The 14,317-nt window shown below is 40.0% G+C and overlaps 1 protein-coding gene across 1 annotated transcript in view; it reads right to left on the bottom strand.

The window, feature by feature from the left end:
- The window catches only part of LOC107088562 (neuroendocrine convertase 2-like), a 319,033-nt gene that overhangs the window by 34,557 nt on the left and 270,159 nt on the right, over window positions 1-14,317 (bottom strand). Inside the window, exons 15-17 of the mRNA XM_015380822.1 lie at window positions 13,592-13,702; window positions 13,315-13,408; window positions 6,058-6,243 (exon numbers count right to left, since the gene is read on the bottom strand). Of these exons, the coding sequence (XP_015236308.1) occupies window positions 6,058-6,243; window positions 13,315-13,408; window positions 13,592-13,702 (391 nt within the window). The remainder of the gene's footprint in view (window positions 1-6,057; window positions 6,244-13,314; window positions 13,409-13,591; window positions 13,703-14,317) is intronic.

Below are 14,317 nucleotides of genomic sequence, written 5' to 3'. Positions count from 1 at the left end.
CCTCAACGCAGCATAGTGCTGGCAGCATCATGCTGTGGGGTTACCTATTCACCAACAGACACAAGGTAACTCTTCAGACTAAATGACAAGATGGATGGAGCTAAATAAAGACTTACCTTGAAGAGGCAGCAAAAGAGGTGACGATGCGAGAAACAACCTTATCATGCAGCCATAAACAACAACAATCTATATGGTTTTACTAGAAATAAAATTTTTACAGCATTTTTCTAAATGGCCTGGGAGGAAAGCTTAAACATCTATCTTTTGAAAAACTACCTTAAGCATTGTCTCTCATCAGCTGTGAAAGCACTGAGCGGAGCTGAGGCGCTGCAGATGGCGGGGGAGAGCAGACATCATCAGAAGAGACACAGAGAGGGTTTTTTCAGCCTCGCGGTCCTGTCTCCTTCACAGAGCTGGAAGGTCATGAGCCTGAAGCCATAACATTCACTTTATTTCCACTTCCGTCTCTCTCTCTTTTTTTTTTTTATTCCAACCCAACCATTGCACTCTTTGACAATCGCCACCATTTGGCAAATCAATATAGACTCTTTCCAGATGTACACCTTCCTGTCTTTAAGCCCCCCTCTTCTCATGCCCATCCTCTGCTGCCCTTGAGTGTTAAAACTTTAATCTAGCTGATAGTCCTGTTAAAGTCTCAATCCTGGCCACACATTTTATGGTTTACCCTTTACTGTTATACTACCTACCTTTACCCTTGCTTTATGTATCCTTGTAGATTTAATTGGCATTTCTGCTAATCTAACTCTTTGCCCGCAGTAGAAAATGTGTTAATAAAAAGAAAAACTAGTGCACTCCTCTATTTTTAGATGTACAGTAGAGGTAAAAGCATTTCTCAGAGACTCTAATCAGTTTGAATGTGTATAGTTAACAGTGAGTTTGTCCAAATGTTGCTGCACATCAGACGCGACCGTTAATTCGTTTTTTGCGAGCATTGCGCCGACTCATCTCGGCCCACCCATAATGAGCAGTGAGGCTGTTATGCAGCTCGGCTGCACGGTGCCTCCTTCCCATCCCTGCGACACACCAGGCGCTGGTAATTGGTCACAGAGGGGACAGTAAATCTACAGGACGACTTAAGACAAGACACAGAGAGGTAGAGATGGAGGGAAAGAGCGAGCGCACGTGTTTGCAGGAAGAGGTAGGTGATGGAGGACAGAAGGTGGGTGTCTTTCATCTTCACACTTTTTTATTAAGCAAGCCTCCTACTGTTTACAAGGACTGATGCCTATTTGCACACATATAAACCGGCGCTACATACCTACACAGTAACCTCCCTCCCTTCCTTCCACTACATCAGATACCACCCACATATATATATAGTAAATGACCTCAGAGCTGCCGTCTGTGAAAGTGGATTGTAATCAGACAGCATTGTGTCTGTCAAACCCAACCAAGGTTACTTAACCTCCCAGTCCTAATTTCCCTTCCATTTTAGCTCCTTCCTCCATATCAAACATCAGCACATCTATGAGAGACACAAAAAAAAAAAAAGGAAGAGAAGAGAGCAGGAAGGAAAATGAAGATTGCCTTGCTTGGCTGAAGCTCGGAGATGAAAGTAGAGGATGATTCACTTTGCTATTGCAAAATGAACTGAAGCAGGCTGAGCTGAGCTGGGCTGGGCTATTTTTAAACTTCTGTACGCCGCAACAACTGGCAGAGGACAATGTGAAGCATCAGAAATCATTTCTATATCATGAGAGACAATTTTCCAAGAAGACTTTTGGGAGTTGTCACCAGACACAATGGAGAAGTTTTTTTACTTGCCTTGAAAACACGTTTAATACCTTCTTATATCATCAGAGAATTTGGTGTCTTTCATTAGGATCTATACCAGGGGTCTTTAATGTTTTCCAGGCCAAGGACCCCTAAACTGATGGCGAGATGGAGCAGGGACCCCCTAATTTTATATATAGCATGAAATTGTGTTATATAGAACTGGTCCTATAGTCACTCTATTACAGATGGAGTAATATTACAAAAGTAATTACTCCCTGGGAATATTAAAGTATTTCTGATTCTGATTCCTGGTTGATGGGACAGGTGTTGTGAATGAAACGGTGCCCAGCTTGAAAGAGCTCCTGTGTGTCGCTGAATGTGTGCATTGATGACTGAAAGACATCTTCTGCCTCCATTTATCTGTTTATTACAGTGTGTTGAATTCATGTTAATGTAGATTTAAAGACATTTCAGTTAGTGGAAAAAATTGCAGTACCTCTGTAGACCCCTTAGGGATCGCGAACCCCTGTTGAAGACCTCCGATCTATATGATTAACCTCCACTAAGACCTGCATTATATTATAAGTTGTAGGGAAACGGCTGTTTGATTGACAGATGACCGTTGATGTGTGATTGGACGAATTTAGGTGTACAAGCTGATGTATAACTAACTGGCCTGCATAAGATAACGAAAAAAAAAAACAACAACACAGATTTTAAGACAGGCTTTTTTAAAAATAGACATTTTCTAACTTTTTGGACAATATCATCTGATAAAGAGTATATTTATATACACGTTTAAGCCAGAATGATTTGACATTTAAATATGAATATCCCTTTTACTTTAAAGACAGAATGTTTTGCAAATCTGCAGAAGGATGATTTTGTCTGCTCATTTTTCAGTCAGAGTATCTCTCAACTGCATATTTCAAATACCTTCAAATGTTCTTTACTGGAATTATGCCAAGCATTTAACATGAATTTGCTTTGATCGAAACCATTCTTTTGTATCTCTGGCTGTATGTTGAGTCCTATAATGGACTAGAACCTTATCCAAGCTATACCGTGCATCTCTCCCAATGACCACTTGACATTGGATACAGCCTCTGCATAATCCTGCAAGGATAAGTGGGCATAGACAAGAGATAGATGCATTTAAGGATGTTATCCTGTTAGAAGGTGAACCTCCATCCTTTTCTAAAGTATTTTGTAGCCTCAAACAACTTGCAGGGTTGTCCTGGATTCAGCTTATTTCATCTCCTCATCAATTCTAACCAGCATCCCTCTCCATGCTAAAGATGCTAAAGAAAACAGCCCCAAAGTTAATTCCTTCTATATTTGTAATGTTAAGGGTTATGTGCAGTGATAGTTAACAAGTGAATTGAGTGATTGAGTGATCAGAGAGATCAACTCTGGTGTTACTTGAGCAAAGCACCGACTTCTACCTGGCTTGTCTCAACAGGCTTTTTCAACAAGAATTTAATCAGGTGGCTTTAGAGATATTTGATTAAACTATATTATATCATGTGGTATGGGAGTAAAGTAGAGTTAATAGAAAGACAAAGCACCCTTTTCAGATTTTTATTAATAAAAAATCTGGTGCTGGTCTGTTGTGTGGTGTCAAAAATGAATGCTACAAATAGCCCCCCTAAATGCTTTTATGTGGCCAGAGTTCTGAATGACCTCTTTCCCACTGGCTTAAAAATCAGTTTAAACCCAGGAACAATCAGCTTTTAGTGGCAGTGGGAACAAATGACTCTGCATGCGACCCGTGTTAAAATTGCCTCAGCTCTGATTGGCATGCAGTGGGAACACCAGACCCGGGTTAATACGCTAAATTACGTGATGAATTTGAGCGCAACGTACGGATGTCTCAACATTGTGCTGAATGCGTGTTAAATAACAAGCCCAAACAACTCTGCTTGTATTCGAGGAACATGGCACAGCACTGGCAAAATAGAGAGATTTGTGAGCTCCTTATGATCCGCAAAGAAGGAGATTCGTCGCCAGGTTTCACCATTCAAAGGCACTCTGGCTGCCGTCAATGTTGCTCTCCGTTATTTACTTCACAGATTTCCGTTGCACTGACGACTTCATTAACAGCGTAATGCTGTCATCAGCCACTCAGTGGTGGGGGACAGTGTTTACACAGTTTGCCAGGAGGGGGTTAAACCCAGCTTTTCGGTCAAATCGGAAAAGAGTCTAAAGCTGATTGTTAGCGGGTCAACCCGATTTTGAAAAAGCCGGGTTTTCAGTGTGAAAGCTATAGTCTCAGTTCTTTAGTTTCTTTCAAGAAATAATGCATGCTGAATTAAGTTTTGCACAAAAAAATCTTTAGGCTTCTATTAAGAAACAAATGTTTCTGATATGAAGTCCGAATTCTGCAAAAAGTGCAACCGCATAACATTCAAGTGCACTTTGGGCACTTTTAGCTCCCTTTATTATTAGCAGTCCAGGGTGGGGCTGGATTGCCAATAATTACCAGGTCAACATATACTAGACGTTTTATTTTAAATCACAGATACAAACTACTCGCCATGCTTACTTTGAATGTGTTATGCAGATTAAGGAGCCATGAGCTCCCCAATCATGAAAGCATTGGTCCGGTCTCGTTGCTTGTTTTTTATTTAAATGAAGATGTTTAGCTAGCTAGATGTTTAGCTAGCTAGATGTTTAGCTAGCATTTCTAGCCCTAACTAGAGGCGGTAGAGGTGGGATTTCTTGAAAAGTACCTAGTTTCCTAACAGGCGGGTTCATTAACTGGCATTCTACTTTCACAGGTTGGTTCCAGCATCAAAGGGACAAAATCTGACATGAGCGACAGAAACAGGTCCCCTATGGGGAGTGGTGACCTAGTGGTTAGGGCTTGAAATCCAGATGTTCTGAGTTTGAGCCCCACTCCCACAGACTGCCGCTCTGGGTCCCTGCCCAAGACCCTTAACCCCACATTGCTCCCAAGGCGCTGCACAATGGCAGCCCACTGCTCCCCAAGGGGATGGGTTAAATGCAGAGAGTTCATTTCATTGCTCTGTACTTGTGACAGTGTAATGACAATAAAACACTGGGAACAAAAAGAGTAGGAGAGAATCTACAAGAGCATAAAAAGCAAGAAAGTGCAGAGAAGAAACATGGACTCATGGTTTGAATATATTGGCGGGCTGACGGTAATAAATCTGAAAAAAAACATTTTTTTTTTTTTAAATGCTTGTGGAGAGCAGTTCACGTGTGTGTCCATCCATTTTCTATCACGCTTTATCCCAGCAGGGGTTGAGATGGGTGCGTGTGCCTATATCCAGCTGTCAATGGGCAAGAGGAGGTCAGGACACCCTGGACAGGTCACCACATCGCAGGGCAACACAGAGACAAACAAACCATTCAGCACAAACTCACTCCTAAGGAGAATTTTAGAGAAGCCAATTAAACTAACAGTCAATGTTTTTGGACTGGCTGAGGAAGCCAAAGTACCCAGAGAGAACCCATGCAGAACATGCAAAAGACCCCGGGCCAGGAATCAAACCCGGAACCCCCTTGGTGCAAGGCAGCAGTGCTACCCACACTCGTGTGTGTTTTTTTAAATAAAAAGTTGTTGTATGAGTATTTACTATGATGTTGCATTTTGTCAGAATTTTCACTTCATATCCTGGGATGGAGATTGGACCTGTAAAGCAGGGGAATCAGACCATGTGATGGTGGCAGTATTATGATTTTTTTTAAGGTACGTATGCCATTACACTGAAGAAAAAAGTAGTTAAGAGAAAGCCAAAGAGACTATTGTTAGATCTGCTTTTTCTTTCTTTAACAGTTTTACTTCCACTTTTGTGTTTTTTTTTGTTTTTTTTTATCAAGCTAGCAACATCAATGTCTGGGAAAAGACTTTGGAAACCTTTCTGTAATTAATAAGTGTCCTAAAGACAATATAAATAATCACTAAATTTATAATCCATTTTCATCCTGACCCACTGTCTAGCAGAATTCTAACTTCAACTGAACTCGTTTCAAAGCACTTATTTTGTAAAATCTTGACATACCTGTAAATGACTAAAGCAACTGTAGTGAACTGTTACTGATGAAGACATAAGACCATAATAAGAGTTTCTTTTATTGTTTAGAATAAAAACAGAAAATAGTTTCTTCGTGTACCAGTTTTAATAAAATAATTCAAGTGTTGATGCTTTTCATATTCATCACTAAATCAACACTTTCAGTTCAGAGCTAACAGTGGTGATATAGTGATATCCTAAATCTATCTTGAAAACTGACTAGTAAGGCTGTTCCAGACATTTAAGTCAGCAAAACTGAGGGCAGCACTTATCCTCTGACCTTAAGGGTCCACAGGCCTCTGGGCTGCTCTCCCCAGCAGTGCAGCGTCATCAGGGTCCAGTTCTTCAGGCCAGCGGCCGAGTCGTCATTGGGCCGAGTGTCCAGCAGCAGAGAAACGGTTCCACCGGGAGACTCCAGACTTATGGACAGGTCACCTCGACACGGTGCAGTAAGGCTCACTCTCACCTGGGGAGTAGAGAAGCATGAATAAAGCATTTGCTGAAAGAGGACGAGTCATAAACATGTTGAGTTATTATCCTATGAAGAAGCACAACCTCTCATCTGATCTAAAAAGTGAACCCCTTCCACTGTTTATTAGGTTTTAAAGAGACAGACAATAATACAGATAGATTCAAGCTCTCAGAAGTTAAGATAAGCAGAAGCTCCCAGAGACTTTAGCAACACTTAAACTTTGAAGAGTTTGCAGAAATATGACAGTTTTGATTGAACAAAACTTTATCAGAAATGAAAAAGCTAAGGTAAAGCTAAGGGTTACTTCCTCCCTAAAACAAAGCACCCTTTTAGTGTCTTAAAATAAATCCAGTGTGCTCTTTTATTAGCCCTTCAATTGCATTTATTTTTACATTGAATGGTAATTTGCAAAGTAGCCAAGGCTTATTTTTACACAGTAAATGGAAGCAGGAGGCAGTGCTGTAACTGGTGATCTTAAGGTGTGAAACCCATGCTGAGAATGGTGCTTAATAGGACTTTAACTGTTTAAAAAAGCAATTCAGTTTGAAAAGTATAAATACCACAGTGGTTAAATTGGACATTGCTTTATTTGGTTTTAAATAGCCTTTAAAGATGGATCAGAATAGCCAGATTTGATTTTCAGTGCCAAACATATGTCCTCCAAATCATATGCATAATCTGCCATAACTTTTACAAAAAAATACTCATTTTGACATGAACCTCAACTGTGATATCCATTAAGTACTTTTTTTTTTAAAACATGCATTTTCGTTGTTTGGTAAAGTTACTCACAATCGATGAATTAATGTTATGGTCTTACTTTCTGGACCCTTTGTTTCTGTTAAGTTTTTACTTTTTGGGTTCTCAAGATTTCCATCATTGTTTTTTTTTGTATTCTTAGTTTTGCCTCCCCCCTGGTGTCCTTTTCTTATCCCTTGGCTCCTTCTAGTTACCTTTGTCTAAACCTGCTCCCTTGTTTCTGTCTCCATTATATACACATCCTGTTCAGCTACTCATTGCTGGATCCTTGTCATTCTTTAGGTTCATTCCTCCCTAGTGTTTCCTAGTGTTTTGGTTCTTTCGTTTCTTGTTGATCGCTTTTGGACAATGGATTCTGTATTTTTACTTTTTCATTAAATTCTGCAAGAAATCATCCCTGCCTCTTCTACTCTGCATTTGGGTCCACCACAACATCTAACAACCTTGACAGATAAACAAATGTTTTACTTAGGCATAGGATATTACACGTACAATTTAAAAGTGTAGTGCAGAGTACTTCTAAAAGTATATATTTTTAAAGAATTACTTGAGTAACTGCAGTAACAGAATCCCATATTTATATAAAGCATTTGAAGCATTGCTTTATATTTGCTAAATGACAATTTTGTAGTGATTTATGTACAGGAAACGTGTCCCTTACCCAGTGGTGTTAGCTCATTTTTACAAATGACACATAATAATGGTGCTCACCCAAACGCGTTTATGCAAACAAACCTGAATATTCAAAATGTTGGAGGTTGTTTTTTTACAGTTTACTGCCTTTGCTCTGTATAAATTGCATGTTGCATAGTTGAACCTCCATTTGTAAGCTTTTAGTTTTATTTTCAAAGCAGACAAAATAAATTTAATTTAACTTTTTTTAGACATACAAGAACACCTCACACAATAAGTCAAGTTAGTTTTTTTTGCATCCTCCCTAGACAAGGTTATCATCTCATCCTTGTACGATTAAGACAAATCCTCAGTCCTTTTCGTTTCAGTCAATGCCAATAGACACATCTGGTACACAACCAGTGGGATGGCTTAAGGTCACACAAACTATATCGCTTCCAAACCGCAGTAATTTTGAAACCAGAGCAAGGAATTACTACGGTGCTCTCTGTTAGTGAATTTATAACCAAATCCAGCTGCTCTTGTCTGTCATGCTGTACGTGCCAAACAGATGGACATGGCAATGATCTGTCCATAACCGCCCCCCTCCCCTAAAAGGATGCACGGAAACAAGCAGGTAGAGAGAGAAGAAGAGGGAGAAAAATAATCCAGAAACAGCTGAGGGGAATATTAGCTAAATTATTTAGATAAGCAACCCCCCCTCCATTCCTACCCCCACCCCACCAAACCCAACAACAACCCGGTAAACACCCGCCCTGTCCCTGTTCATCACAAGCAGCACATCTGGTGTGACAATGGCACATCGAGGAGAGAGCCGCCAAGCTGCAAAAAGACTGACAGCCCGGTTCTGTTTACGGCATGTTACCACGGCAACACGTCCATCAATCACACCTCGCAGCGATGGCCTGACCCACGCTTTCTGCCAGGGAGCAGAGCTGCAAAGATGAAGCCTTTTCAATTTCCATGCTGACACTCTCTCTCTCCCTCTCTCTCTGTGTCTCTCTCTCTCTCGCCGCTATTTCACAAGTACACAAACTCACAAACACCGATAACTCACTCAAACTCAAATGTGCACCAACAGACACGTATGCCTGCTGTCACAATCAAATATAAACACATTTGCATGTATGTGGCGGTGCTCAAGAAAACACAGTTTTGCCATTTTTCTGCAAATGACACTGCCAACACATTACACATCACCGTGGGATTCTTTTTTTTTTTCCCTTCATCTCCTCTATTCTGAGATACAGCGCATGACAGAGAAACTCGAAAACAATTTGTATGACATCTTCATGCCTCCCTTCAAGCCAGAAGTTTGAATTTGAAACTGATTCTGCTGGATTTGCATGTTTTCAAGGGCAAATGGAAAGTGGAGCATTAGTAGAAAGAATGGGATCTGCAACTAGTGGAACAAGTTGGCCCTAATATGTTGTAATTTTTCTATTCATTTAAAAATTACTGTTACTGATACATAAACACTCATAATCACTTCAAAAATTATATATCTCTTGTTACATTTTTCACACATCGAGGTCGCCGTTTGCATGCTGTGTATTAAGCGGTATCAATCGACTGGACTGGAACTACTGGAACATACTAGAGCTGTTTTTTTATTATTATAAAGTTTGCTTTTGAATATTTTAAACTTAGAAAATTCCATACTATCTAAAGCCCCTGTTACATGTTGATGATTTAGACAGTGTATGCCTGACATACGAAAAAAATGCAAAAATGGATAAATTATGGATACATTTTGTATAAGTTATGACTTGACGCTAATCATAACTTATACAAAACATGCCGAGTGGGTAGCACTGCTGCCTTGCAGCCAGAAGGTTCTGGGTTTGAATCCTGGCCTGGGGTCTCTCTGCATGGGGTATGCATGTTCTCCCTGAGCATGTGTGGTTTCTCTCCGGGTTCTCCGGCTTCCCCTGACAGTCCGAAATCATGACTGTTTGGTTAATTGGCTTCTCTAAATTTTCCTTAGGTGTGAGTGTGAATGGTTGTTTGTCCTGTTTGTCTCTGTGTTGCCCTGCGATGGACTGACAACCCGTCCAGGGTAGATCTCACCAGTAGACAGCTGGAGATAAGCACCAGCACACCTCCTGACCCCGCTTGGGATAAGCGTGACCGAAGATGGATGGATGGATGAATGACTTCACACTCAAGTATGCCGAAACACACTGAAGTACGCTGGCACACGTCAACATACTTTCACATTAACAAATACACAATTTTTTGTTGTTTTTACGCATAAATGTATTGTTTGTTGTGATAGAAAAAAAATTAAAAAAAGGGAAAAACTGTCAAGGGGCGTGAATAGTTTTGCAAGAAACTGTAAGAACATATCAGAACATTTGAGGGTTAAATACACCTGTTTTTTTTTTTAAAGTAAAAAGTTAGAAAACCAACTTATATTTTCATTTCTAGCTGAGATTTGGATGAAGAGACAGATGATACCAATCTGATCTTATCTACCATATCATTCTCACAGGAGCTGCATCAGGTCAGCTTATCTAAGCCTACTGGCTAGATAAAAGAAAAACTGTCAAAGAGAACAAAATCCATCTGCTTGGCCGTTTAAACTTCACTGATTTCACTTTTATATTTCATTTGTCGAAACTGTGCAAAGAACGTCTTGGCACCTACAATTCTCCAACCTTTACTGCTTAATTGTTTTATTGGTAATAAACAAATCAGTCAAGAACAGTTTAGAAATTTTAATGAATGAAATAAAACAAGTATTTTACTAAAATTTAACACAAAATCCCACTTTATTGTTTGCTGTAGTGTTAAAATTATTCAGCTGTCTGACAGAGCATCTGAGCGGAGCGGAAGAAATATGGTGGAACGCGGAGCGGTTTTCCATTCAAAGGCCAGAGCAAGGATTTTGCTCCGCTCCAGTTTGCTCCGATATTTGAATTAATGTTTGACTTAAAACCTAGGCCAATGCCTATGCTGTAGTCTGGGCCTAGAATCTGTCATAGTCTATGTTTCAACTTTACCACGCAACCCCCGAGACAAGGATTGCTTATTGTTTGATAAAAAGTGGGATACAATATCATAAAAAACATACACTAACTATACTTAACAATACAGAGTGGGTTTACATAAAGTGATTGTTGTGGTAAGAGCCTGTTTATGAAAATGGATCCAATACATGCATTATACGCTATTATCTCATTTGTAATGGGATGCGAAGATACCTTTTTTAATGTAGTGAAATACATTTAGAATAAATAGGAAACACGGGGCAACATGAATGAAGTGAGGTGATACGTTCAGAGCTGGGAAAAAGCCTTTTAAATAAAACAATACACATGTTTCAGTCACATCATTAGATCAAACGCTGTGTGTCCCAGGGCCCTGACATAATTACACCAAGGAAAAATGTCAGAAAATGCCTTCTCCTGAAAATTAAGGTGAGTATGCAGCAGATTTGGAGCGGAGCGTCCTGGTGCTACTTTGACAGAACACACATTATAGACTCAGATGTGGCTTCAGACACATGATACAACGAGGCGTCTTTTTTAGTAGGATTTAGTAGGATGCTCTTGAAACAACACTGAAAATACCAGAAGTGCTGCAGAGTCAAGAGGATTGGCCAAGAAAAAATCAGAGAAAATGTCATTACATTGGACACAGATAAGCAAAGATAGTTATAGTTTTAGTTTCTACAATAAGGCCTATACTGGACACCAAGTGGAGCGACGTCTAAACTCCTAGATTTAGAAAAGCAAAAAGCTGGTGAGCAGTGGTTTGTTTACAGCTATATAAATAAACCAGAGAGGTTTTAGGGACCCCACCATGTGCAGGGATGAATAGAAACTGAGTTTTTGATGGATCCGTATATTTGGAGAATGAAGAAAATGCTGAAAAGATAATTTCTTCAGTGAAGCATGGCAATGGCTCAGGAATGAGCCACTGTCATGCTTAAGTCAGGTTTGGTAGACTAGTAAACTAGTCCCACCCACCAGCGGCCAAAATCATTTTTGCCTGCGAGTGGGTCTAGCCTCGAACAATGCCCCTGGCCCTAGAACTGGCAGGCCAATCACAACGCAGAGATATGTTTTGAGTTTTTATGCAAAGTGGGCGGGGTTTTGAGGGCATGATGACAAAGCTGCATGACGCTGGAGAAAGCACAATAAGGAAGATGGCAACAACTATCGAACAGTAGCATGCACTGGGGCAGCAGCAACTTTCAATGGAGCTCCATTGAAAGTAAAAAGTTTTCTGTTGCTGTTGTTCAATAAAATACATTTTAAGATCATTTGAGGTGAGAATATTATACTTTAAAGCGTCACTATATGGTCCATTTACCGATTTAATTCGTAAGTAAAAAATCTATTTCTGAAGATGAGGACCGCGGCAACCAGTGGAGCTCCGAGGCTAACAACAGCCAAGGCTAGACCGTCTGCAGCGGCCCTTTCTCGGCATAGTCGTGTCTGAAGGACCGCTGGCTCTGATGGCGATTTTTGACGCAGCTTTGGAATTAGTTTTGGAAGGATAGACTTGGGGTTTTTGTTCAAACGTGAACAAGAAGAGGCTCTATGATCATTCATTTTTTGTTTTACCAACACGCTGCTTGTTTACACTCCCCCACCAGCTTTCTATCACGCTTACCGAGTCACAGTCAGTTGGGCTCATTGGTCAGAGCGTTGGCCAATAGGCACAGAAATAGTTTGAAAAACAACGGGTTGTTCTCATCAACAATAGTGCGATGTTTCATTCATCAGGGCCAGACTAAATAACACCTTTCATCTCACATTTTGTCTGGTTTATCAGGCTACAGGTTTGTGGAAGTCCTCGGAGAAAATGTCTGGCTCTCTAAGAGAATGCCAAAGTATAGAAGGTCAAAGCTCCTGCAGGCGACAATCTCAACCGGGGAAGATTCACAGTCATCAAGGTCATAGTCATTCCAAAAAAGTTTAAAAAATTAAAAAACAAACCAATGGACTTTGTTTTCTAAGTTTGAAGATTTTTCGCTTCTCATCCAGGAAGCTTTCTCAATTCAAAATGTCTCGAGAAGCGTTGAGTGCCAGGCGTATAGAGTGGCACAAACAAAAGCCTGGGGATGGCTTAGAAAACATACAAATTGAACCCCAAAACAGGTCCAGCCCATAGTAATGGGGAGTCTTTGAGGTCGTTGTCGGCCTGCAATACCCAATACTGGCATATGCCTCTGAAAAGGGAGGGTAATTGTTAATATTATTTTAAATTTGCAGTAAGTTATAAAAGATAGCGATTACTGTTAAGTAGGGACAATTATTTCCTTTTTTGAGTTTTTATGGCACTCGTGGCTCATTTATTCGACAGTAGGCTGACAAGACAGAGGGTGTGAGAGAAGGGGAGAGACATGCTGCAAAGGACAACAGGTCAGATTCGAACCCGGGTTGACTGCATCGAGGTCGTAGACCTCTGTACAGGGGTCGGGCATGCTAACCACTGCACCACCTGCACGCCAGTAAAGACAATTTTAATGGGTGGGCTAAATCATTTTAAGAAAGGAAGAGGTAATTTGATAACTCAGTAGCAGATTTGCTGTTGCAAATTCATAATGTAGGAAATTTTAAACATAAACTCTTATGAGAGAAGTACTTTACATTCAAATTTTGATCATCTCCATCATACTTTATATCAGAGGAGACTAAGACATACTGAGAAGAACCTTACCTGCACATGCTCCAGCGTATTGACTTCATTGGCCGTCCCCTGGCAGGCATCAGATTCAATGTTGATGCTCACTTGACCTCTAGCAGAGAAAAGTCTGCAAAAATAATAATGTTAATCATTATTATCATGAAAGCCCTGCAGATTTAACCAGCAACTGATGAGCGTGTGAATTAAGCTGGACACCATAATGCCATTTTCTGACCAGCATTTCTCAGAGCAAGTGTTCATTGATTTGGTTGACCAGGCAGTTAAAGGGTTAGATCCAAAGATTTTGTACCTGGGAGACTTAAATGTGACCTCTTGTTTGCACTTTCTCTGTGGAGCAGCTCTGTGGAACCGTGCAGCCTGCTGCACCATCAGCCCAGCATCCAGCACTCCAAAACCATACCTGCAGCAAGCAGAAAGGGGCAAAATTAAATCATTTATGGTATTTCAATAGATTTAACAAATTTGGTTCCTGTCAGAAATGGTACAGTTAAGCCCACCCCAAAAAAATCCCTCTAAATTAAATCCAGGTAATCAATACATTTGTTGCTGATTTGATTTTCTTCAAATTATGTAAATCAGTTGGAATTTTAGTTAATAGGAAAATAAAAAACACACACACCAGATTTTAGATACGTTATTAAAAAATGTACTGTCAGAAGTTACTTATCCTACTTATCCACCTACAGTAAATACTTGAGGGAAAAACTTTTACTGTTGTATCCTCTTTACCTGCTTCCTTGCACATTTTGACATTTTAGTTTAGGTAAAGAGTTTTAAATCTTTAAGGTCTGAAGGTCTCGCTGCATAATCCTAATCTGTGTGTCTCCACAGATTGTTTCTCATTAGAAGAAACCATTGGCGACTAGGGAAACTAAACCTACCCTGTTTCGTAAAATAGATGGTCAAATACTCAATTTTTTACTTCATAAATAGACAGGGTTTATACAGGAATGAGTAACTAATTTATATGCTCTTAAAAATAATTTAAAACCATCAACAAGCACCCATATATATA

Source organism: Cyprinodon variegatus, unplaced genomic scaffold (genome assembly GCF_000732505.1).
Source record: "Cyprinodon variegatus isolate N-32 unplaced genomic scaffold, C_variegatus-1.0 Scaffold222, whole genome shotgun sequence".
NCBI lineage: Eukaryota > Metazoa > Chordata > Actinopteri > Cyprinodontiformes > Cyprinodontidae > Cyprinodon > Cyprinodon variegatus.
This window is presented reverse-complemented; position numbering and strand designations above follow the sequence as displayed.